The 27852-nt window shown below is 36.8% G+C and overlaps 1 protein-coding gene across 1 annotated transcript; it reads left to right on the top strand.

Annotated features, from left to right (window-relative positions):
* Nucleotides 1-18360: 18360 nt before the first annotated feature.
* On the top strand, nucleotides 18361-23596 carry LOC100812123 (uncharacterized). The gene is made up of 6 exons (XM_003518987.5): nucleotides 18361-18643; nucleotides 18722-18814; nucleotides 22207-22339; nucleotides 22767-23058; nucleotides 23161-23215; nucleotides 23333-23596. The coding sequence occupies exons 1-6, from the start codon at nucleotides 18566-18568 to the stop codon at nucleotides 23405-23407; spliced, it is 726 nt and encodes a 241-aa protein (XP_003519035.1). The 5' UTR covers nucleotides 18361-18565; the 3' UTR covers nucleotides 23408-23596.
* Nucleotides 23597-27852: the final 4256 nt, after the last annotated feature.

Here is a 27852-nt window from a genome sequence, read left to right as displayed (position 1 = left end):
AGGATTCCCAAACGTTCCCTTGATGGGAACAAGGGGTTGTATTAATTATAATCCCATACTGGCCATAAGGTAACTAGGCTACCCTATGAGAGGGGCATCATCATAAGATATCATCGCATCTTTCGTCGGACGGGGTTTCAATGAAGGCAATGTAAAAATACTTCAGAGAATCCGAAAAGCGTGGAATGTAGTGGAAAGAAAAGATAAGGAGCTTCGGGGAAGTAGCAACGGTGTCATCGATAGCTATCATAAGTGGTTGAAGGCTAGGATGCAAGGGATAATTTGGCTCCCAAAGCTAAAAGGTCCAAGTGGGGAAGAAGTTGAAGCCCCTGAGGAAAGTGAAGAAGTGCAAGCCTTGAAAATAGAGCTTGAAAGAATGAGAGTGGTTAAGGAAAAGCTAAAGATAGTTGTCACTAGGGTCAAGAAGAAGTGTAATAAGCTAAGGGATGTCAACATGACTATGGCCGAAGCGTTAGAGCGGGAAACAAAAAGGGCCCGAAAGGAAGAATGGAGCATGAACAAGTTTTGAGGGGCTCTATAGGGCAACAACATGGAGGAAGTGCAAGAGTAGATGAAGGTCGACATGGAGGCCATGAAGGACCAAACGACCGCAGTTGCCACCACTAGTGCCACCATTGAGGCGGATCCGACTCACCCATTCGGTATAAACCAAACAAGTTGTCCAGTCCCAGACGTGGTAGGTCAGGGAGGAGAAGTATTGGGAAGTATGGGCGGTCCCCATATGGTGCAAAGTAAGAATTCTTTCCCACTGTACGACTTGCCACCTAACTATACACCACCCAATGTGGTGCCTGTGCCCAGCGAGAATGCCAACCACTTCGTTCCCATTCTCCTTGAAAGCTAGCAACCCCAGTTGGGGCATGCACCCTTTGCTCAACCTATGGGAGAAGCCCGCGAAGAGTCTCGAAACCACGCTCTGGGCGAGTTCGAACCTTACCCTACCAATGCCACTGAGGGACCAGCATTTAGTGGCATGCCTTAGCCCAATGCCTCGGGGGCCTCTTAACACCACCCGCTGCAACCCTTGCTTTTCTCGGTGGGGAGACTACCTCTGGCCATGGAAGAAAGAGAGAAATTTGATCTCATAGAGGAAAGGCTGAGGGCCATTGAGGGGATCAGTGATTATCCATTTGTCGACATGGCGGAGCTATGATTAGTGCCCGACGTTGTCATCCCTCCCAAATTCAAGGTGCCAGACTTCGACAAGTACAAAGGGATCACTTGTCCGAAGAACCACTTGAAGATGTATTGTTGGAAGATAGGGGCATACTCAAGAGATGAGAAACTCTTAATGCATGTCTTTTAAGAGAGTTTGGCTGGGGCAACAATCACTTGGTATACTAACTTGGAAGCTTCCCGGATCAGTTCTTAGAAGGACTTGATGGATGCTTTCATCAGGCAGTATCAATACAACACTGACATGACTCCCGATAGAACGCAATTGCAAAACATGTGCAAGGAGCATGAGTCTTTCAAGAAGTACGCCCAGAGGTAGAGGGATTTGGCAGCCCAAGTAGCACCTCCCATGATGGAGAAGGAGATGATAACCATGATAGTAGACACATTGCCAGTTCTACTATGAGAAAATGGTAGGTTATGTGCCCTCTAGCTTTGCAGATTTGGTGTTTGTGGGCGAGAGAATTGAAGTGGGCTTAAGAAGGGGGAAGTTCGATTACACCGCTTCAACAAGTACAAGCAATAGGAGGTTCAGAATGGATGGGGCCAAGAAGACGGAGGGAGACACCCATGTCGTAACTTCGGCTCCCACATGCCCAAAATCCCAACAAACCCTTCACAACCCACCTACCAATATTCCTCGCATCAGCCAAATTATTCAGCCAACGTTGGAACCCTTCCCAATCTGGCGTCCGTCCAACAAAGATTGCCCACTCAACCACAATGGTCTCCCCCACAAAATTTGTTTCCCGCACAGTCTCAACCCACCGGAAACACCAATCCCAACACAAACACAAACCCGAGGAGGAACTTCACAGAAAGAAAGCCCTCGAAGCTCACCCTGATACCAATGCCTTATGCTGATCTACTGCCATCTTTGATCAGCAACCAAATGGCTGTGGTGAGCCCCAGGAAGGTCTATCAATCTCCCTTCCCCCGATGGTACAATCCCAACATGACCTGCGCCTATCATGGTGGTGTTCTAGGGCATTTTATAGAGTAGTGTGTGGCCTTCAAGAACAAGGTACAAAACTTGATTGATGCAAGATGGTTGATGTTTCAAGAAGACAGTCCGAATGTGAGGACTAATCCACTCACCAGTCATGGAGGCTCAATGGTTAATGCAATGGAAGAGTGGGAGCCTCGAGGGCTGAAGCAGATGAGGGACGTGTCAACCTCTAGAAGGTTCATTTTGGAAGCACTACGCGAAGTTGGTATGATTCGCCTTGATGGTGACAAAGGAGATTCCTATTTAATGCATTCGAGGGCATCGCACAATGTGGATACGTGCTTAATGGCGGAAGAGTTGCTACAGGGGATGATGGATAACGACCAATTTGAAGTCTGTAGTGCGAAGAAAGGGAAGGGGGATGTGTGCATGCAGTTAGATGATAAAAACCGAAGTAAGCCCAAGCCTTTGGTGATCCACTTCACTAGGGATGTCGCCACTCAGAAGCCCTGAGGTTTCCAGCCCGTTACAGTTAAGAAGCATGTGCCCTTCCCTTACAAAAGTGATAAGGCGGTGCCATGGAAGTACGCCGCACAAGGACCCGGTGGAAGGAAGGATGCGTCCGTCGTACATGTTAAGGATGATCTGTCCTCTGCTAAAGTTACAAACATATCCAGTACGAGTGGCATGACTCATAGTGGACGGATCTTCGTGGCGCCCGAACTACTAGTGCGGTCCAAAGACCTAAAAGGGAAGGCAAAGGCGGATATGGGCGAGAGCGATAAGGCGGGCCTGACCCCGAATGACGAGGTCCTGGTTGGAAAGATTACCAAGGAAGGAAATGACTTCAGCAAGAAGGGAATATTCGCTGAGGAGGCGACCGAGTTCCTGAAGGTCATCCAACAGAGTGAGTTCAAGGTGATTGAACAATTAAACAAAACCCCAGCTAGGATTTCTTTGATGGGGCTGCTTATGAACTCCGAGCCTCATCGGGCATTGTTGGTCAAGATTTTGAACGAGGCCCATGTAGCACAAGACATATCCATGGAGGGTTTTGGGGGTATAATCAATAACATCACGACTAAAAACTACCTCACTTTCACCGACAAAGAGATACCCGTCGAGGGCAGGGGACACAACAGAGCCTTGCACATATTTGTCAAATGTTTGGACCACATAGTAGCCAAAGTGCTCATCGACAATGGCTCTTCCATCAACGTCATGCCCAAAGCTACTTTGGGCAAGCTGCCTTTTAACGCATCACACCTGAGACCGAGCTCCATGGTAGTGCGGGCTTTCGATGGCAATTGTTGGGATGTAAGGGGATAGATCGTTCTCTCGATTCAAATCAGACCCTACATATGCCAAATTACCTTCCAAGTAATGGACATAAATCCTTCCTACAGCTGCTTATTAAGCCGACTTTGGATTCATTCGGTTGGGGTGGTCCCATCAACACTGCACCAGAAGTTAAAACTTGTGGTGGAGGGACAACTGATTATAGTTTAGGGAGAAGAAGACATACTCGTAAGTTGTCCATCTTCTATGCCTTATGTTGAGGCTGTAGAGGAGTTATTGGAAACATCCTTCTAGGCGCTGGAAGATGTGAGCAATGCTTAAGTGGAGTCTCCCCCGGTAAAGCTGCGCTCATCTGGTGTGGCTTTGATGGTGGCTCGAGTTATGTTAAGGCACGGATATGAGCCCTGAATGGGTTTGGTCCGAAACAGGAATGGCATAGCAAGTTTGGTGGAGTTCATGGGGAATTGCGGAAGGTTCGGGTGGGGTTACGAGCCTACGTGCGCCAACAAGAGGAGAATCACCTTAGAAAGAAGGGGGAGAAGCTTAGCTCATCCGCAAGGGCTACAAGTGGAAAGAATACCTTTTGCCACATCAATGAAAGCTTCGTCAGTGCAGGGTGGATGTGCGAGGGACAGGTTACCGTGATAAACGAAGAAACCCCTCGAGACCAACCAATTTGGGTGTGGTCGTGTCCTCCAGAGTTTGAATTAGGGAATTGGCAAGTCATCAAACAACCCGGGATTTCCATGGCAAATTCAATGTAATTCAGTAGTTTGAACCCTATTGTTGGGCCTAGGCTTTAGGGTTTGCTTCCTGTTTGGGCATATCTTTTTGTTCCCATAAATTGTAAACACACAACCCTTTTTTATTTGATGTGTTCCATCTTGCACTTTCGTCTATTTTCATTCTTCTGCATATTTATTTTTGTTGCGATTAAATGATTTGACGTAGATCCAATAATGAGTCCTGTGAAAGTAGTGATACTGAGGACCCGAATCTTGATTTTGAGAAACTAATAAATCAAGCCGAGAAAGGAGAAGATGAGGAATGAGGGCTTCCTCCAGAGTTGAAAAGAATGGTCGAGCAAGAAGAAAGGGAAGTGAAGCCACACCAAGAGGAAACAAAAGTTGTGAACTTAGGTGTTGGCGAAGAGAGAAAGGAAGTCAAGATCGGCACTTGCATGTCCCCAAATGTCCGAGATGAATTAGTGGCTTTGTTGCGAGACTACCAAGACATCTTTGCTTGGTCCTATCAAGATATGTCTAGTTTGAGTTTCAACATCGTACAACACAGACTACCTCTGAATCTCGAGTATTCCCCGGTAAAGCAAAAGCTGAGGAGGATGAAGCCAGAGATGTCCCTGAAAATAAAAGAAGAAGTGAAGAAGCAATTTGATGCTAGCTTCTTGGCCGTTGCTCGGTACCCAAAATAGGTTGCCAACATCGTGCCAGTCCCTAAGGTGCGAATGTGCGTGACTATCGAGATCTAAACCGAGCCAGTCCAAAGGATAACTTTCCTTTGCCGCACATTGATATCCTTGTAGATAACATGGCCAATTTTGCCCTGTTTTCTTTCATGGATGGGTTCTCAGACTATAATCAGATAAAAATAGCACGGAGGATATGGAAAAGATGACCTTCGTCACCCTATGGGGAACTTTCTACTACAAGATGATGTCCTTTGGGCTTAAGAACGTTGGGGCAACTTACCGGGGGGCTATGGTGGCATTATTCCACGACATGATGCATAAAAAGATCGAAGTCTATGTGGATGACATGATCGCTAAATCAAGGACCGAGGAGGAACACCTTGTCAATTTGCGGAAGTTGTTCAAGCTGTTGCGTAAATACAGATTAAGGTTGAATCCCGCAAAGTGTACTTTCAGGGTTGCTCGATTTTATCATGAGTCAAAAAGGAATAGAGGTAGACCCAGACAAGGTAAAGGCCATCCTCGAAATGCCCGAGCCACGCACCGAGAAGCAGGTCTGAGGTTTCTTGGGATGATTGAACTACATAGCAAGGTTCATATCATAGCTGACCGCCACTTGCGTGCCTCTTTTCAAGTTATTGGGTAAGAATCAGTCTGTCCAATGGTACGATGATTGTCAAGTGGTGTTCGAAAGGATTAAATGGTGCCTCATAAATCCTCCTTTGCTCATTCCACCGGTGCCCGGAAGACCCTTTATCCTGTATATGACTGTGTTAGATGAGTCAATGGGGTGTGTTCTGGGACAATATGACGAGTCCAGAAAAAGGGAATGGGTTGTCTATTACTTGAGCAAGAAGTTCACGGCATGTGAAATGAACTACTCTTTTCTAGAAAGGACATGTTGTGCCTTGGTGTGGGCGGCTCACCGTTTGAAGCAGTACATGTTGAATTACACCACTTGGTTGGTATCCAAAATGGATCTCGTCAAGTACATCTTTGAAAAACCCACTCTCACAGGACGAATCGCTCAGTGGCAGGTTTTGTTGTCGGAGTTTGGTATTGTTTATGTCACTCAGAAAGAGATAAATGGGAGTGCCTTTGCAGATTACCTAGCTCAACAGCCCATTAATGACTATCATCCTATGCATCCAAAATTCCCTGATGAGGACATTATGATCTTGTTTGAGGAGGAAGTAGAGGATGAAGACAGGGACAAATGGATCGTGTGGTTTGATGGTGCGTCTAATGCACTAGGCCATGGAGTTGGGGCAGTATTGGTTTCCCCAGATGAACAATATGTATCTCTCATGGCTAGGTTGGGTTTTGACTGCACAAACAACATAGCTGAGTATGAGGCGTGTGCCCTTGGGATCACAGCGGCGATTGACTTCAAAGTCAAGTTGCTCAAAGTGTACAGGGACTCGGCATTGGTAATTCACCAGTTGAAGGGTGAATGGGAGACCAGAGACCATAAATTGGTACCTTACCAGGCTTACATCAAGAAGTTGATAGAATTCTTTGATGACATATCCTTTCATCACATTCTTAGAGAGGAAAATCAGATGGTCGACGCCTTTGCCACTCTAGAGTCCATGTTCCAACTAAGCCCCCACGAAGATTTGCCTTACATCGAATTCAGATGTCGTGGTAAGCATGGGCATTACTGTTTAATAAAAGAAGAGAAGGATGGTAAGCCTTGGTACTTCGATATCAAACGATACATTGAAGACAGGGAATACCCGTCTGAGGCCTCTAACAATGACAAGAGGATGTTGCGAAGGTTGGTGGATGGCTTCTTATTGAGTGGGAATATCTTATACAAGAGGAACCATGACTTGGTACTGCTTCAATGTGTGGATGTTAGAGAGGCTGAGCAAATGCTGGTAGAGGTGCATGAGGGATCCTTTAGAACGCATGCCAATGGACATGCCATGGCTCGGAAAATTCTGAGAGCGGGGTATTACTGGCTCACTATAGAGAGCGATTGTTGCATCCATGTGAGGAAATGCCATAAGTGTCAGGCCTTCGCTGATAATGTTAATGCTCCACCCATACCTTTGAACATCTTGGAAGCACCTTGGCCATTCTCTATGTGGGGCATAGACGTGATCGGATCCATTGAGCCTAAGGCTTCAAATGGACATCACTTCATCTTAGTCGCCATTGACTACTTCACCAAATGGGTCGAAGCAGCTTCATACGCTAGTGTGACTAGGAGTGTGGTGATTAGATTCATAAAAAAGGAGATAATTTGCCGATATGGGTTGCCCAGGAAAATCATAACCGATAATGCCACCAATCTGAACAACAAGATGATGAAGGAAATGTGTGAGATTTCAAAATCCAACACATTAATTCCACGCCTTACAGGCCTAAGATGAATGGGGGCAGTTGAGGCTGCCAATATAAACATCAAGAAGATAGTTCAGAAGATGACCATGTCATACAAGGATTGGCACGAGATGCTCCCCTCTGCATTGCATGGTTATCAAAATTTAGTGCGCACATCTACTAGGGCAACTCCTTTCTCTTTGGTGTACGGGATAGAGGCTGTGCTCCCATTTGAGGTGGAGGTTCCTTCTTTGAGAATCCTAGCTGAGTCAAGGTTGGAAGAATCAGAATGGGCCCAAGCTCACTTTGATCAGTTGAATCTTATCGAGGGTAAGAGATTGGCCGCCATGAGTCATGGGCGACTGTATCAAAGCAGAGTAAAGAATGCTTTTGACAAGAGGGTGCGCCCGCGCAAGTTCAACAAGGGGGATCTTGTCCTAAAGAAAGTATCGCAGGCTCAGAAGGACCACAAAGGGGAATGGGCCCCAAATTATGAAGGACCGTTTTTTGTGAAGAAGGATTTTTTGGGAGGAGCATTGTTGCTTGCAAACATGGATGACGAAGAGTTTCCTTCGCCTATGAACTCCGATATTGTCAAGTGGTATTATGCCTAATGCCTAGGGCAATTAGAAGGCTCAACGTCTGGACATCCTCAAGGACTCATTGGAATCTCCAAGTCTTGAAATCTTTTGTAAACTATAATCGCAACATTAATAAATGTGTGTTAATGATTTACATCTCGACCTCCGGTTTTGTGTCTTTTACTTTTTATTGTCTTCAAGAACATACACTCTCAATCTTGCTCACTAAATCTGAAGCCATTCAAAGCGATCAATGGGGTATCGTAAGCATTTAAGTAAAACTTAAACATGATAACACTTGTTTAATTGTTACATTTAACGTTCGATCATAAGCATGCATGCATTTGCATCTTGTCATCCGGGATCCTGCAAATCGAAAGATGAATAAAGAGTCATTTTTGAGTGATGGTCAACACCACACCAATTTGGGTAAGCACTAAGGGCAAGTGAAAGTTAATACAAGCATCTTGTAGTATTGTTTCACGTTTTTTGCATGATGACACTTTCTTTGTCCAAGCTTAGGGGCAGGTACGAACAGGTTCTAGGCCCATGATCAATCGATCACCACCCCCGCGTTCGGCTAAAGATATTAAAGAAGCTCTCCTAGGAGGCAGCCTAGTATCTCTAACTTTGCTCTTTAATTTCCTGTTTCATACTTGTTCTTTTTCTTGAACTATATCCTGAATTCGCCTAAGTTTATATGCAATTATAGGATTTTAAGAGAAAAAATATAACAATGAATAACACAATTTTGTAAAGGATTTTCTTCACCAAAAAAATAATAATTACCTCGCTTGGGCGAGTGGCCAGCTCGCCTAGGCGAGCATGGCTATGGTGAAAAACATAAAAAGGGGAGGGGTGAAGCCATTTTCACCCTATTCTTGCCCAAAATCAAAACCTCCCCCAAGAGCTTACGGGAGCCACCATTGGCAGCAGCCCCCAAGCTTCCTTTGTGCACTTTTGGTTTCATTTTTTCACATTCCTTTCATCTCACACAAGTAAGTCCCATGTCTATTCAATTTTACCTTTTCCTTGTGGTATCTTGGTGCTTTATTTATGTCCTTTGCAATGTTTGTGAATCCATGACTTGAATGCTTGATTAGGGGCTGGAATGGATGGCCCTAGGCCTATCCTTGATCCTATTGTAGATTGGCATGTCATGTTGTTCTCCATTCCTCATTTTTACATGGTTAAACATGCGTCCACCAACTGTTCGATAAAATGCCTCAATGACCATTTCATGTATTGTTTTGGAATTTGAGTTGTGAAATGATTTTATGTATGTACAGACATCATTTAAGATGTGTGAACAACTTAGGTTGGTAGATTAAAATGCCAAGAGCATGAGCTAGGCTTGGAAATCTAGACCTTGTTTTAAATGCAAAATATGTGAATTACATGAACATGTAAAAATGATTGGATGGAATTAACCTAATTATTGGTTGAGCTTGCTACACTATGATGGGCACATTGCATCTAAGTAGCTGTAGAATGTTTATAAAAAAAAAATATGCACTGGTTTGATTTGTTTTAATTAGTTGCACAGTAACACTTGCAATTAGCAAAAGAAACACACACTGCCCAAAATTGGTTGGCTTTTTGCTTGCTTAATATAAATGAAATAATGGTTGTGTGTTACGTGAAAACTAACTTTTTGTGGACATGTCCTTGCAAGCAATGGCTCCAAAGAAGCTTCTCTCTAAGAGGGCAAGGAAGCACCCCGCGAGAGAAGGATCTAGTGCGGCTCCACAAGCGGACATAGAATTTGACGGACACTGCTTTCGAAGTGAGGAACACCAACACCGCTTTGAAGCGATCAAGAGTTGGTCTTTCCTCAAAGAAAGACGGGTCCAACTGAGAGAGGGAGAATACACTGAGTTCTAGGAAGAAGTTGCCAGGAGACAATGGACTCAACTCACAGGGCCCATGGCTAAATATTACCCGGAAATAGTCATGGAATTCTACGCAAATGCATGGCCCACAGAGGAAGGAGTCAGCGATAAGCGCTCCTAGGTGCGGGGTCGATGGGTCCCCTTTGATGAAGATGCCATCAATCAGTTCTTAGGGCATCCGTTGGTCCTGGAGGAGGGGCAATGTTGCGAGTTCAGTGAAAGGAGGACTAGGCTTCGAGATTTGATGAGGAGGCCATAGGCCAACTGCTATGCATTCCGGGACAGGACTTTGCACAAAGTGTGACGGGTGCAGATCATGCGCACTAGCATGACCACCTTGACACAGATCTAGATGGCATTGCTTCTAGCAACATCCTCCACAGCAATCATAATTCTAATCTTCCCCTGCCAAAATGCCAACTGTTCTATGTCATCTTGACCCAGGTTAGTATTCATGTGGCCCAGCTAATCTCGGATGCCATTTACCAATTTGCAGGGATCACACCTCCAAGACACCCAGTGGACCCAGAAAAGTCCAACAGAGCACTGGATTTTCGGCCTTGATCATAGGTCTCTGCCAGTTCTATGGGGTATCAGTTATGCCCACGAAGCTCATCTGGCCTCCCATTAACAGGTCCTTCATAAAAAAGTACTGCATGGCAAGGCAGGCACAATAACTGGGGCAGGACCAACAGCAGCAGCCAGCCATAGATGTACCATTGCCACCTCTACAACAGCCACCATCCCTAGAGTCCATCTCTCCTCACATGTAGAGGATGGAACTCTATCCGTAGCATGTGGCTGACCAGCAGACGACCAATCATAGGGGCCAGGTGCAGTTGAATGAAGCTTTTATTAGTATGCCCTGCATCAATAGCACCAGGATCCCAATCCTTACGCGTGGCCTACTCCTGAGCAGTTAGAGGCCACAGTTGCATGGCTTGGAGACAGACCCAATTTTCAGGCAGTTGCAGGACCCAGAAGGGCCCCAAGAGATGAAGATGGAGCTTTTGAAGATGATGACATGGCTGATGTGATGGACTTTTTCCTTTGATGAGGTTGAGCTGCTTGACCCGGATCGCTTAAAATTGTGAACTCGTCTTTATTTTATTTTATCACTTTTAGTATTTTGTTTGTTATTTCATTGTGATGGAACTCATCTTTATTTTATCGCTTCCAATATGTTGTCATGTTATTTCATTGTGGTGGTTTGTTTGAAACAAGAAAAACTAAGCAAAAAAAAGAGGGGGAGGATTTGTGTGTGGTTTCTTTTCTTTCACGTGCCTTTTGTCCCTTTAATAAGTACGGTCTCAGGTTATAACTTTGCCTAGGATTCAAACTTTTCTATAAAAAAAAAAACTAAAACTAACATGCTTTTAAAAAGAAAAGATTGCCAGTTTTCTTTGGAAAATTCACGGATCAAAACACGAAAGGTTTTTTTTTAAAAAAATAAATGTGCACCTAGAGGGTGAAAACAACGAAAGACTTTCCCGAATGCCAAAATGGACTCAGATGTTTTGTGTGACTTGATAAAAGAGCAATCGTTGAAACAATGGTTTGGCCTGAATGTGGAAACGAACCCTAAGCCTTAGTGTTTGCGTGGCCACAAAGCCTTATATTTGAGTGTCCGCATGGATATGTGCTATGATTGATTTTGCATGAATTTCTAATTATCATAATATGCGTTTCGTGGAAATGATCTGGGCATTCCCTTCTTTATGAGCCATTGGCCAAACAGATGTCCCAATATACATTATGTTCTACCATTTGCAGGCCTTTTAAGCCAAACATCGACCTTTTGCCATAACCTTGACTTGGGATGGAAATTTCCAACCTTACCCTAGGATGAGAGAGCAAGGGGGTCTTCCAAGTGAAGCTTCTATTATCTTGGGTTAGAGGGGTTCGTCAAAACGAAAAAAAAAAAAGCAAAAGAAAAACCCACAAAACAAAAACAACAAGGAAAGAAAGCAAAAGAAAAAGAAAACAAAAAAAAGAAGAAAGAAAAATAATCAATTAATCAAAGATAGAAGAAGAGCAAAGGAAAATAAAAAAGAAAAACAAGTTCTTTGGACCAGACGATGTCTGAACAATGTGCAGAATTGTCGAAAAGAAAAAAAGAGGTAGAAGAGAAATAGTAACTTGGTTAAGACATGGGGGATGTAAAGTGATCGTCTGCTTTAGTTATTAACCAAATCTTTGTGTCTGCTCTCCTGTTCCACACCAAACAAAAAAGAAAAGGAAAAAGGAGGAAAGGCAGAACAACCAAAGCCAAAATTTCCTACAAAATCCAACCTTATAACATTTATATTAGTTAATTTTAATTTATATAAATAAGATAATTTCTCTCTATATATAATTATAAATTTGAGAATGCCTTTGAGAGGTTTGGAATTAGGATGAAACACTTGCTTGTGTGAAACTTCATACACCTTGAGCGATTTTCCTCTATTCGGTTGGACCCAGTGTTTCTTCTAATGTTCTTTTAGAAACAAAATGCTAATGTCTTAAATCTCATTTTTGGTTATGACAAGTTCTATTTGCATGCTTTCATTCCCCTTTAGTCTCATTGTTTGTTTTTTTTTTAAAAAAAATGTATGTTGTTTTGATCGGTTTGAGGGTTTGTTTCTTTACTAAGCGTATTCGCGTTTTAGTGAAAGATTTCAAAGACTTCAATGTATTTTGTCAAGACTTCAACGTCTTATTTACATTTCAAAGACTTCAATGTCTTTTGTCAAGACTTCAACGTCTTCATTACATTTCAAAGACTTCAATGTCTTTTGTCAAGACTTCAACGTCTTCTTTACATTTCAAAGACTTCAATGTCTTTTGTCAAGACTTCAACGTCTTCTTTACTTTTCAAAGACTTCAATGTCTTTTGTCAAGACTTCAACGTCTTCTTTATATTTCAATGACTTCTATGTCTTTTGTCAAGACTTCAATGTCTTCTTTACATTTCAAAGACTTCAATGTCTTTTGTTAAGACTTCAACGTCTTCTTTACATTTCAAGATTTCAAAGTCTTTTGTTTGGTTCTCTTGATACTTCATACATTTATTCTTTTGACAGGTTTCACTGCTTTGGTTTTCGCCAGTTGCCGGTCGGATAACAAGATCGTTGGGATGAAATTAGTGTCCTTATCTTTACTTACCTTTTCATGTTCAATAAAAGATAAATAAAGAGGGGCAACTGTCAGACCTTAATTTCATCCAGGGACTATCATTTGCTAACGTTTTGATTCTCGCTAGCCGAATTGAGCTGTTCGACACCAGTTGCCGCGCAAGATGAAAGATTATTTGACGTTTCGGTAAAGAATGCAGAAAATACCCAAAAGGGAGGGCAAAAAGGTCATTTTAAGTTTTTTTCTAGCCCTTGGCTCGCTTGGGCCCCCAAATAGCTTAGGGGTGAAGTAACTAGCTCACCTGGGCGAGCAAGGTTACTTCAGGTTGAAGCAACAACTCACCTGGGCTAGCTGCAGATCCACTAAACCCCCTCATTTCCTATAAATAGGCGTGAGGTGGGGGGCTGAAGAAAGGGTTAAACTTTCAAACATTGAGAGATTTCAGTGAAAATCAGAGAGAAGGAGAAGAAAGAAGAGAAAAATGAGGTCGAGGTGTTACTGAATCACGACCGTAATCGACTTCTACATCGTTCATCGTTCTGTGTTCTTCGTCCGTCATCTAGTTAGTATTTATTTTAAGGATTTAGATACAATCTATGCACCCTTAGGGGTCCTCTTTGTTGCTTTGCACATCTTCATCTCATTCTTCTACCATCAGTAATATCTTTTCTTCTTGTAAAGTGAGTTTTAACCGATCATTTACATCACAAATCATTTTTTAATGAGATTGAAAGTTAATAAGTGAAACCAAGATGAAATCAACATGTAGTTGAGTTTTTTGTCCATAAAAGTCGCTTGAATCCGTTCAAGGTCCAATGCCTTAACGGTCTCTTTTATTTTTGTTGGTTAAAATGAACCTTTGAAAAGTTTAAAATCAATTCAACGCATAACTTTCTTGCTTTTAAAGAACTACATAGGTCTGAGTTCCTCATCGCACTTGAGGATACATAAGAGCAAAGGTAAGGCTCTTGTCTATAGAAGCAAGCTTCATGATGAATCAAGATTGATTCAAGGAGTTTTGATGATAACAAAGATGATGACAAAAGGCTCAAAAGTCAAGATCACTTCATGATAACAAAGATGATGACATTCAAGAATGAGTTCAAGATTGAGTCAAGAACACTTCAAGGATCAAGAGGAAATTTGATTTCAAGAATCAAGAATCAAGAATCAAGAATCAAGAATCAAGATTCAAGAATAATCAAGATCAAGATTCAAGACTCAAAGATTCAAGAATCAAGAGAAGACTTAATCAAGATAAGTATTAAAAAGTTTTTCAAAACATTGAGTAGCACAAGAAGTTTTTTACAAAATCATTACCAAAGAGTTTTACTCTCTGGTAATCGATTACCAGATTATAGAAATCGATTACCAGTGGTTTTAAAACGTTAAGATTTTCAAAATTCAAAATGAAGAGTCACATCTGTTGATGTGTAATCGATTACACCATTATGGTAATCGATTACTAGTGACTGTTTTCGAAAAATTCATTTCCAAAAGTCCCATTTCTTCAAGTGACTTGTTTCTGAAGATTCTTTCAAAAGTCATATCTTTTTAAGTGATTAGTTTTAAAGGAATTGCCAAGAGTTACAAATTTTGACTTGAGTCATTAAGAAACTATACATATGTGATCTTGGCATGAAACATTTTAACAATCTCATTCAGATCTATCATCTCTTTCAACCATTCTATCTTTCAATCTATCTTTCAATACCTTCTTTCATTTCTTTGAGAACTTTCTTATTTCATCTTCTCTTCATCTTTCTAAAAGTTTTTGTTCAAAACTTTTTCTTCCAAAAAAAGTTCTTTGTTCAAAAACTTGTGCTATTCATCTTTTTCATTCCCTTCTCCTTTTGCCAAAAAGAATAAGCCAAGGACTAACCGCTTGAATTCTTTTTGTGTCTCTCTTCTCCCTTTTCCAAAAGAACGAAGGACTAACCGCCTGAATTCTTTTGTGTCTCCCTTCTCCCTTGTCAAAGAATTCAAAATGACACAGTCTGAGAATTCTTTTGATTCTTCCTTTTTCCATAAACAAAAGATTTCAAAGGACTAACCGCTTGAGAATTCTTTTGTTTTCCCATTCACAAAGTTTCAAAGGACTAATCGCCTGAGAACTTTGTCTTAACACATTGGAGGGTATATCCTTTGTGATACAAGTAGAGGGTACATCTACTTGGGTTGTTGACTGAGAACAAGAGAGGGTACATCTCTTGTGGATCAGTTCTAGTGGAGGGTACATCCACTAGGTTGTTCAAAGAGAACAAGGGAGGGTACATCCCTTGTGGATCTTTTCTTGTAAAAGGATTTTTACAAGGTTGAAAAGAAATCTCAAGGACCGCAGGTCGCTTGGGGACTAGATGTAGGCACGGGTTGTTGCCGAACCAGTATAAAACTCTTGTGTGTTTGTCTCCTTCTTCCCTACTCTTTTAATTTCCGCTGTGCACTTTAATTCCTGCTTTTACTTTTGGTTAAGTTTCTTTTCTATTCTTTATTTTATTAACAACATAGTAAAAGCCTAAGAAGAGTAATTTTTAATTAGTAAAGGTCTAGTAATAATTAATTCAACCCCCCCCCTTCTTATTTATTCGGAGGCCACTTGGTCCAACATTGTCAACCCCAAAAAGTAAAAAAAGATAAAAAAGAAAAAATAAATAAATATAGAAGTCATGACTTTGCTCACTCGATTAAACGTTGTCGTCCTTTGTGACGAACACGTGGGGTGCTAATACCTTCCCCACGCGTAAACAACTCCCGAACCCTTGTTCTTAAAATTCGTAGACCCCTTTTTGGTTTTTTCTAACGTTTTTCTCGAACAAACGTTGGTGGCGACTCCCACGCATTCTCCTTCTTTGGAAGACGCACCTTTGAATTTCGGCTTGTCTTTCCACCAAAGGGTAGGTTGCGACAACAAAAACAATTGATTTGATTCGATTCAATTTTTTTTGTAAAACAAATGCTTAAACATTTTAGAACCATTAGATTTGTTTTATTAGTTTACCAACAACCATTAATTAAAATGCTTGAACATTTTACAATCAATATATATATATATTTACAATAGTCGTTGATTTGAATTAATATCATCTAACATAAATGTTTAAAAAATTATTTTATAGAAATTAAAAATATTGTGAGATATATTTATTAAATGGAATAAGAGAAAAATAATTATTTTTTATAGATTAGTTGATTGAGAAGTGGTTATTGTAAACTCTCATTACCTATATTCGATTCTTATGAATAAAAAAATTAAAATTAAGACAAATTTAAATATATGTTTTTTACTCAAAATTAAATATATGTTAAAACAGGTTACTATTATCATATTTAAAATATCTAATATAAAATATATGAACATATTTAAAATATCTATTTTTTACATAATTTAAAAACGACGGAAATAGAAAAAATATTAAACCAAGAACTAACTTTTAGTTAAGAACCACTTACTATTTTAACATCACATAACAACTAAATATGTAAATCATCTCATTCAGTATCTTTTATTATTTCTTGTGTAATCTCTTTTGCATTTTTTTCTTCTCATTTTACCGTTTTCTTATTTTTATATTTTGATCACTATTGTTCAAGTTTTTTAAACATATTCCTTTATTTTGCTTTTTACTACTATTATATTATATTTTCTCATTTTGAACAAAAATATTAATAATCTGATTTTTACTTTATATTTTCAACTTATAATATATTTTTTATAACATGATACTTTTACTTTATATATATATATATATATATATATATATATATATATATATATATATATATATACTTTAAAAAAATATACGGATTACATAATTTGTATAATTTAAATTAAATTCAATTGTAACAAAATTTATTATTCAAATTTCCATGCACATTAAATATGCATTAGAAATGTTAGTGATAATTATGTATAATAATAATTTATGTATGCTAATATTATTTATTTTATAACATAATTGATTTATTAGCTTACTTGGTTAGAACATTGAAATAATAATCCCAAAATCTTGGATTCAAGTCTTGGCCATTAATTTTGTTCTTCTGGAAGAAGAACTTCTTATTCCGGAAGAACCTTCCCACTCCAGAAGTTTATACGAAAGAAAGTTCTTTCAGATGAACAGATTGGCACAAGGATAATTTTGTCCAATCAAAAAATTGCTAGGTACACCTAGCATGTCCCATATGTAAATCATCTGATTCTGTATCTTTTATTATTTCTTTTGTAATCTCTTTTGCATTTTTTTCTTCTCATTTTACCGTTTTCTTATTTTTATATTTTGATCACTATTGTTCAAGTTTTTTAAACATATTCCTTTATTTTGCTTTTTACTACTATTATATTATCTTTTCTCATTTTGAACAAAAATATTAATAATCTAATTTTTACTTTATATTTTCAACTTATAATATATTTTTTATAACATGACACTTTTACTATATATATATATATATATATATATATATATATATATATATATATATATATATATATATATACACGACTTACAATAATTTTTAATAACCAAATTAAAAATAAAGTAACCCTAAGAAATATATTATATTTTTAATATTTACCAATAATTTTTAATGATAAAAAATTCTCATAATACTTAAATTATAAGATATAAAATTTGAAACATATATAATAATCCTTATTATACTAATAATTTTAAAATGATAAATATTAATTGTTTGTTCAAAATATCTAAATTTTATTAACAAAATTAAAACTATATTTAATTAATAAAAATAACACTATTTCAATAATTTTTTTAAAAAAATTTAAAAAATTTATAAATAAACTCAATTTAGAATATAAGTAATCTTCTTCCTCAAATTTAATGTAAAAAATATTAAATATTAAAAACAATGATTTTATTAATAAATATATATTTTAGAAAAAACTAAATAAAATATAAAAAATAATAGGTTTAAATATAATCATGGTCCTCTATTTTGGTTATTCCGTAATTTTTGTTCCAACATTTTAAAATCAAGAGATTTGTTTTTCTTATTTTTTAAAATACTCAATTTTAGTTCACTTATTTTAAAATAGAGATATTTAGTCATCTTATTTTAGAAAAGTTATAATTTTAATCAAATTTTTAATTTTATCTACATCTTATTTTTTTATCTTATGGTTCAATTGAATCATAAACCTAACATATTTATTTAAGGTATTATCAAAAAATAATTTAATTAATTATAAAATAAAAAATAAAACATAACTAAAAATAAAGATTAAACCAAAATTATAATTTTTCTAAAATAGGAGATCAAAATTATGAATTTTCCAACAACAACCAAATATTTTATATCTTTAAAATAAGAAGATTAAAATTGTATATTTTTAAAATAAGAAAATCAAAATATTTCAATTTTAAAATAAAAGAATCAAAATTACATTTAAATCAAAATATTATTTAAAGAAATCCGTGCAATTTTAACATCTAGTTATAATGTAAGAAATGATTTAATTTTTAACATGCAATGGAATAAGTTTCATAAGATTATAGGATTAGACTAGTAGTTAAAAAATAGTGTTAATAGTTAAATGTATAAAATTATATACTATCAAAATCACTTTCCTGATCCGACCCAATCCGTTGTCCACTGTTGTTGGCCAAGGGCTTCCCGGCGGTGACGACTGACGAGTGAAATGAGTCTCAGAAAAATTAAGTTGTTTTGTTTCTTCTAGGTCTCTTCGTTCCCAACATCCCATGATGCTTGTTGAGCTGTTGGGTTATCCAAGCTTCAAAATTCTGAGAAAATGAACAAGGCCATCTTCACCAGATTCTTTCACTCCACTCCTCTCTTGGAACGCAAATCCCGCACTTTTGGGGAATCTGTTAGTCCCTTGAACTGTACTACCTCGTTTGTATCAACATGAATTACACCTATTTTTCTAACACCCCTTTGATCGCAGAGATGCAACAATTACTCCAAAAGATTCCGAAAACTCCGTGCCAAACAAACGCTGCTTCACGATGTCAATGCCTACGCACAATTCATGTGTCAGGTTTAAAATTATTTTTTAATTTTAGTCTTATGCCCGCAAGTTAATTGTTGATTTACAAGTTTCCAACAAAGCACTATTCAGGAAAATATAAAATTAAGGATAAATAGTTATTTTTATCTCGAATATATGTTTAGTGTGCGGACAAATTCGTCCTTCAAAGATGAATATTCAAGTTTTAGTCCCCTAAAGTAAAAAAAGTGCGAGAAATCTATCCATTCATTAATTTCCGTTTGTTACCGATAATGAAAGAACCTATGATGAATTTGTCAACCGTCTACACATTCAAATTAATTGTTGATTTACAAGTTTCCAATAAAGCACTATTCACGAAAAAATAAAATTAATTTTAGTGGGTACATGCTAATGTTGTATAGGGTGCGGTGATATTTTTCATCTTTAACTGCTTAGCATTAAATAGGGAAAATGAGCTATTGTGTAAGGTTGTTGTGGTGCCCCTTCCTCTACAATCGTAAGCTTTCAGTTCAGTGTCATGATATGATTTAGTTTGGTAACAGAGAAATGGATAATGGTGTGTTTTTGGGGCTGCAGAACTCAATCCAGAGTCTTAACAATGGCTCTAGAGGATTTTAAAATTGTAAAATTCTGCCAATTATTTATTTAGCAATTCAAGTTTATTTTAGATTATTTGTTTGTTTATTTTGTTTGCAGTTTTTGATGATATTTTGTTGTTCTAATGTGAAATACCGTTAGCTGTCCTAAAACTTGGATTGAATTATCTCCATACTCAAGAGAACACTTATGAATACCTTTTCCCTTCTTAAAATGTTTATCTTTTTCTTTTATAAGCAGATTTTTTATTGAGCTTTTGGTACAAGGGGTACTCAAAACAGTAGGTAGAGTTCGAGAGGAAAGAAGTAAGAACATTAAAGTGACAAACAGTCAGCTGGATTGAAGCAGCACTCTGAGGAATTATAATGATATCTCCCACTTCTAGCTAGGAACCATGATCAAGAATGAAATTTGATTGCATCCAACAACTGCAGCATATCCACTGAACCATCTTGACACATGTTATTTCACATAAGCCTAATAGATCATATTACTGCATGCTGAAGTATCATTCATGCTTTCTTTAAATTTTTTCCCCTTACACCAACCTTTGACGTTGAAGATAATGACCTAAACCAGAAGCTGGAAGAACAACAGTAATTCCAATTCAAGCATAGAAGACAAACCATATCTGAGGAGAAACAGGTTAAGAGAAAACTAGATGATCTGATCGCTGCACATTAACATGACAAAGCACGCACACAGCAAAATTCAGATATGAAATTATATTTAGAGCTGCCCAAGTAGGCACCCTGTCAAGCAAGACTTGCCAAGAAAAGGCAACAACCTTTAAAGAGCATCACATTTTCATAATGACTGAAAACTAAACCATCATATTCACTTGGGGGCACACATACCAAACCATTTGATAATGCTTGATAGTCAGATTTAACAGAAAAAAATATGACTATAATCTGGTTTCCAAATCTTGCCGTCATTCTCCTTATTCAGCTGGACCACATTAATCAAATTGATTAGTTCCATCTCTAATTGCTATTCCCACTCAAACAAAGTTCTTCACCTCAAATTTTAACACCAACTATCATTTTTCCATTCCCCCATTTCATCTATAAAGGCATCTTTATCCACAGAAACCATAAACAATCTAGGAAAAGATTGTTTAAGGCTAACAGAACCAAGCCAGATACAATGCCTGAACTTAACTTGATCACCACACCTTACGACTAATATTTTTAGCAATGTTTTATTTTTATGGAAAAACTTAGGTGCAGTTCCTTAGATGCTTTAGGTGGTGTTCTCTAATTAAAATTAAACTGTCATCTTGGTAAACTTTGCTAGTAAGGTCCACGTTTAAAGTCAACACTGGTTTCTTACTGCTCTGTGATATGATTTGTTTGGTCTTTGTTCACTATGTTTGTAGTGGAATCCATACGGCTTTCTAGTGCGGTTAATTTAGATAAAGTTTGCATTGCTATGCTCCTCCCCAATAGTGTGATATCGAGAAGGGCTTAGTATCATTGATTTTTGTAGTTTTTATTTTTTTTAAATATGCACTCTTTTGGACATAGTTCTAGATCCTTCCCGTGTGTGCATTTTCTCCTGATTTTGTTGGTTGTAAGCAGTGTTGTTAAAACTGGACCAGACCGGTCAGTTTGACCGGAAATCGGTGCCTAGGCTGCTCCGGGTGAGTTATCGGATCGGATCTGCATCTGAACCGGATCAGCCCGTAAGACCCCTCCAGTTTCTTTATCAAAACCGGTGACCCAGCCGGATTTGGTGACCCAGACTGGTTGAGTTTGCAGATCTTTTTATTCTCTGAAAATGCAGCATGTCAGTTTTGTGAACCTTCGTTTGTGCTCTCAGGCCTCAGCTCTCATTTCTCACAAATCTAGCCCTATTCCCCTCTTTGATCTCTCATCTCAAACCCACACAACACCGCGACATTTTCGCTCCTGCAAGGTTGCCGCACCGCACCGTTTTGTGACAGTAGCACCTGGATTCTAACCATCTCCTCTCTAAAGTCGTCCCTGTCTCAGTCTTGCATCCTTCCTGTCACCATCGTAGAGGCTGCTAGAACAGCATCCAGTGGTGTCCCTTTCTCAATCTCACAATATCGCACTCCCTTTCTGAACTTGTCTGTTAATGGGAATTGATTAACTTGGATTGTCTATTGAAATAAGGTTTTTCAGTTTTTGAATTGAGTGAGTTACGAAGTTAGGAGTTGGTGGACAGGAGTAAATCTGTAAATGTTTCAATTTAATTTGGATTGCCTATTGATTGCTATTTTATACCAAGAAGCATTGGATTGACTTAATTAGTGTATAAAATTAATGCACGAGAAAACACCATTCTTGCTTGTAATCTCTTTTTTTTTTTTTCGATACTATTCTTGCTTGTAATCTAAATAGTCATTTGTCAATTTTCTATGAGGAGATTGAGGTGGCAAGTTACAGCGGCTACTATTATGTTTTGATTTTAGTTTCTACTAAGTAGTGTTTGATTTGATCATGCTCGGTAGTTTTTTGCTCTATTTGGAGCTATTGAAGCTCTATTATTTCATTTCTTATTTTGTAAGAAAATAACAATAATTGTTGAACTCAGATCAACATATATACCACACATTAAAAGGAAAAAAAAGAGGTTCTGTAATTGACTGGCAATTATCAAAATTTATACAGCGGAGAATAGTAAATTTATAGTTATATTTAATTTTTTAATATGTATATCGGGTTAAATTGGGTCAATTACTGACCCACTGACCCAATGCCTAGACCGGTGACCGGGCCGGTTTTCACAACACTGGTTGTAAGATGTTGCATCTAAAATGCTTTTGCTTTCCTTTTTTTTTTTCCTTGTCTTAGAGCTGGAAAGAAGATGTTGATGAGGATGGTCCATCTCCCAGTCTAGGCCCCTCATGGTTCAGAAAACAATATTCTCCTAAAGGCTCTGGAAGGCACAGGAATGACAATCAAAGATCAAAGCATCAATTTAGAAGTAAGAAATGTCTACTTGAGTAGGATTGGTGCACTTAACTAGTCATGTTGCTGTTTTGGTTTTAACTTGCATCATAAGCTTTCCTGAATAAGCTACATTATGTTTTTATTTTTAGTTCAAAGAAGATTCTGGTTATATATGGCTTTTTCTGGATTCAAGGTTCTCTTGATTAGAGTTTGTTAGATGGTTTCTTCTGGGAAATCTTCTAATTGTATCTTGTCAGCAGAAACTTTCATGTGTGCTCGAGTAGGATTGTGGATTTATCTAGAGACATCAATCACATCATGTTACTGTTTTGGTTTTAGCTTGCATCATAAGTTTCTTGAATAAGCAATATTGTGTGTGTTAATTTATTGCAAAGAAAATTCTGGATATTATATAGCTTGTTCTAGATTCATATGTTTCAAAAAAACTTGATGTCTTTCAGGAAATCATGAATTTTGCAAAGATGATTTTGACGTTGAAACCGTTTTCCGCTCTGCCTTTGGTGGCAATCGATCTTTTTATTGGTCCTTTATAAATGAGGAAAATCCTCAGTGGAGGAAGTCAGGAGGCTTTTCTAATCATGGGAAATCTTGGAATTGGAGACGTTGGAGTGAAAATGGATATAATGGCACATCAACCGAGTCAGATTGTTCGCAATCAGATTTAATTTCAGATAGATTAGCCCTTGGAATGAGTGCTTCTGGCCCTTTGAAACTTGAAGATGTGAAAAATGCGTAAGTTCTTCTGCACTTCCTCTTCAATGTGATTTTAAACTGTTTTCTGAGTTCTTTTCCACTTCCTCTTCAATGTGATATTGAACAATTTTATGAAACCAGGTACCGGATATGTGCCTTAAAGTGGCATCCAGATCGTCATGATGGCTCTTTTAAGGTGTTGCCAAGCTCCAACTGCTGATTAGTTCTCTCTTTTTGTTCTTTTCCTTATTGAGGAATTTCTATCATACATGTTGAGTTTACTGATAATTTTAATTATTATGCATGTTGATAGGTTATAGCAGAGGAAAAGTTCAAGCATTGCAGTGCTGCTTATCAATCCTTGTGTGATAAGCTGGCCTTGGATTAGGGAGTAAGAACTTGCTTTTTTTTATTCAGAGTTAGAACTTGTTTATTAGTACCTTTTCTACAACTTTCTGGCTCTAAGCAATTATATGCCCAAGCTAATTTATTTTACACAAAGCTTGATCGATATCATTCCTTTTCATTAGTTTATGTACAAACTGAAGGAGTGAAGTGAGATATTTTTTCTCCAGCATATTTATGCATACTGTATATAATCTTCTTTTGGTTTTAACCCTTCGGTACATTAGGGGAAAAAGATCCTGACTAATTCGGAATTTAACCGGGAGATAAGTAAAGCCTGATCAAGAATTGTTTCTGTTAAGGATTAAACTCGAGTACTATCCGAACGATTAAACCTTAACTTCAACACATTAATCATTTCTACTCAATCACTTGGTTATACTGTATATAATCTATTTATTTGAAGAGTTTAATAGGAATGTATTGTTAATGTAACAGTTTTTATACTGTCAACTAATTATAAATTTGATCTTTGATATAACTTTTAAGTTAGTTATTATAAAAGTTAACAAATTTATTAGAAAATTGATACTGTTCAACAGCTTAGAGACAAAAGTTTAAAATGTAATAAATGATAGGTGAAAAGAGTGAATCACAAAAATTTGTTGTGTTGTATATCACATCTCAATTTATTATAGCATGATAATGTGTGATTAAAATGACTTTGTAAAAATCAACAATGGTCGACACAAGGGACAACAGCTTGTGTCCCTTAGTTAAGGGGTCTTAGGGATGACAAAGTGTATCTGGATCTTATAGGTATCAGTAAAAATATCCGCAAGTGATGAGGATAATTACCTGCATATTAGGGTTGGGTATAGGGGTGGGTATTTGTCCGCAAATTTACATGGGTATGAGTGCACGTAGAGGTACTATAGTACCCACCCTGTTCCACCTTGCACATGTCATATATATTTAATTATTTATTTATTTATCATTATAATGTGTTACATTAGTAAATATATCATATATATGATTTTATGTGAACAAATAATTATACCTTTTTCAATTTTGTGACTAATACTCTAACAATAATAGATACATAGAGTAGTGGAGTGGAACCCTAAATCTAATCCCTTCATTTGTGCCTAATTTTTTATGTCTAATCTTCTCTTGATAGTTTTAATTATTGTTTTTGATAGTCTAATCCTTAGTTTTATTATCATGTTCTAGTTTCTATTAGTATTAGTGGACCAAAGGAATACATAGACTTAGGAGATAAGCTCTACAAAAATATAAAAAAATTGATTCTGGTGATGAGGTCAAATATTTTATCCATTTGTGTTTTTTATTTATATAATTTAAAATATATAATTATAAGTTAATTAGTTTTAACGTATTCTTTTTTGACATGCCTTGTAGAGTATCTTCACCTTATGATGTCCAAGTTTGATTAGGTTTTTGTGAAACGATTAAAATATTATACACTTTAAGAATCGTTACGTCCAAGTTGGATGATTATCTTTGTAATGTTTATTTATGACTTGAGTTTGGATGAATTTAAGAATCGTTTCGTCCAAGTTTATTTATGATTATCAGTGTTATACTTACTTGTTTTTAATATTATGTGGGGATGCTTTCAAAGTTATATTTTTTAAATTTAAGAATGTCTTTTTAATTTACTAGTAGTAATTGTTTTAATTAATTTTTTTTATTGATTTATTAACTTTATACAAAAGTAAAATGCGAGTTATGGGTACCGGTATAGATATATAGGTACCCGACAGGTACAAAAATGAACATTAAAGTTGTTATTCACACGAGTATGGGTTTGGGTATCGGGATTTTTTTAAAATGCAGATATGAGAACGAGTACTATAAGACTTTATCCATTGTCATCCCTAGGTGGTCTAAAGTTCAAATCCTGGTTAGCCCTTAAATATAAAATAAATTTTCTATATTCTTTCAAAAAATGCTGCCAACATTTTATGTCCCTTATTTTGAGTTGCAAAATTTCTCTTATAAGCCAATGTTCTCTCCCTTTCCTCCCTTTTATTATAATGCAGTAACCATTGTAACACCCTCTACCCTCACAAATAACGAATAAAGGGAAATAAAATCATGCGGAATTTGTTTTTTAAAACATATTGACTTTAAATTGATTTCAAAAGATAAATGATTCGCATTCACTTAATAAAAACATAGTAGAAATTGTTCGAATAAAAACAACAAAGTTATCCCAGCTCAAAACAAGGTCGTCCATACTGAATGAATAATAATAAAAAAACTAAAACAGAAACATAACACAACTATATCGTTTACAGAAAATATAGCATGCGAAGAAAATCCTATGCCCCAATGTCACACTTATCAGAGCATGTCTCTATCACAACTAAGTTTCTCTGGCTCTAACATGGAATTCTCATGTGATGACTCACCTGAACAAATGACAATCAGCCCATACACAAACACACATCGAGAATGAGTTATCACATTCATATATAATAAAATATTAAAGCATGTAAAACATGTAATGCTTACGACTGAATTTATATAATTAACACTACTTCACAAAATCACATACATTGTGCACATCCATTCTAGTTCATCCACTCCAGAAAATAACATCAAACCACAATTGTTAACCCAATGAAAGTCAAACACATACATTATGCAACAATTACTCTAGACTCAAACCTACATGCAATGTGGTACCATTTTTCAGTGAAAAACCTCGTCGGACGCCTAGGAGTACATGACAGGACATGCCTCACAATGGGTAAGTCAGGTCACTCTCACTAAGTGAAATCATAGGGAGACCAGTCAGGGTCACACTGTTTTGCGAAGAATGCTCCAACCATGTGGGATCGGCACAGGCTTATAGGAGCACTCAAATCGGATGACCCCCAAGGCCTACACTCCGAAGAGTCCGTCAGGGCCTCTCCCTCCTGATTCAGGTCCAACCCCAAAAAAATCATTTGAACACACAGATTCTACTATGAATTATGCAATGCACACAACTACTCAATTGTTTTCAAAATCTCAATTGTATATATTTTTTTTAAATAAAAATATTTTAACTCAGTGCGCCTCAAGTGATTAAACTCGTCGGGTTCCACATCACAACTCATCGCGCATTAACTCGTCGCCCTTAAAGGGTCTTACAGTTGTGTGATTACATAATTCATGGCTCACAACTCAAACATACAACATCTCAAGAGTCATGTAATTCACAATCCATTACATATCAAATGGTTTTCACTTACACATCATCTCAATCACATTTTCATAATAAAATAATTTATCGCATCTCATGTATCCTACACATATTATTCAATAATAACATTTACTTGACACAACAAAAATATAAATTAAACTGAAATATATTAGTAATACGAATTCCAGGTAGTATATACGCGCTAACCAAATCAAAATATTTAGGGATAAAATAATGATATGTACCTCTAAGTCTCGATTAATTAACCAGTAAGAATTTAACTAATAGGTAAGCTCAATTATAATCAATGAAATATATCTAACCTTAAAGCATACAAATATATTTATATGTAATAATATATATCATACATAGTACAATTACATGAATTAACAAATATGTATATATATGTAAATTTGTAAAGTGGAACCTGTAATTGTTGCACAGCCTTTAGGAAGTAATATTTGCAATTATTAACACATATAATTACATAAATTAATATTTGCAATAGTATTAAAGCAGAAACCATAACTACTGCACAAGCAATGATGAAGGAATATCTACAACATATTTAAACTGGAAAGCATAACTACTGTACAGCCATTTATAAAAAAAATAATTGTAATTACTAGCTTATATAACATATATAACTGAAAAGAAATAAAATAAAAATTTTATAATAATATTTAATTTATTTATGAAGAGAAATAATTTCTATAACCTTATTTTATTTGTTATTATTATTATTATAGAAATCTCAAATAGCAAAATGATACCATGAGGGATCACGTATAGGCACTTTCACCCAAAAAGCTTAATATCTAATATATATATATATATTTCAACAAAGCCCAGTACGTATGATTACAAGCGCCAAACAATGAACAATCATACGCATTAATATTTAGTAATATATGTATCTACTAAAAAAAATCTGATTTCATTAGATGATTAGATATAATTCAAAATCAGTCATATACGCATCCGGCAAACGTGGGTAAGCAATTCATATAATTCATATAATGTGCCTACATATATGATCATTATTATGTCATTTAAATTGAAATCAAAACATTGAAACAAGAAAATAATTCACATGAAATCAAAACTTGCAATATATGTAAATAAATCAAATTTTTAAAAAGTGAAATTCAGTCACATGACAAGCATAAATTTGGGAAAATCAGTTAAGAAACAACCCAAAATACCCAAAAATTGATCCTCTAGGGATCCCTATACATGTTCATTCTAATCCCCAAGCGTGAATAACTCAT

Source organism: Glycine max, chromosome 2 (genome assembly GCF_000004515.6).
Source record: "Glycine max cultivar Williams 82 chromosome 2, Glycine_max_v4.0, whole genome shotgun sequence".
NCBI lineage: Eukaryota > Viridiplantae > Streptophyta > Magnoliopsida > Fabales > Fabaceae > Glycine > Glycine max.
Note: the sequence above shows the minus strand (reverse complement) of the source record. Positions and strands in the feature narration are given on the sequence as shown.

Coding starts and splice junctions, on each gene's coding strand:
- LOC100812123 (XM_003518987.5), top strand. CDS start 18,566: ATGAACAAGGCCATCTTCACCAGATTCTTTCACTCCACTCCTCTCTTG. Junction 18,644..18,721: donor CCCGCACTTTTGGGGAATCT/GTTAGTCCCTTG, acceptor CTTTGATCGCAG/AGATGCAACAATTACTCCAA. Junction 23,216..23,332: donor GTCATGATGGCTCTTTTAAG/GTGTTGCCAAGC, acceptor GCATGTTGATAG/GTTATAGCAGAGGAAAAGTT.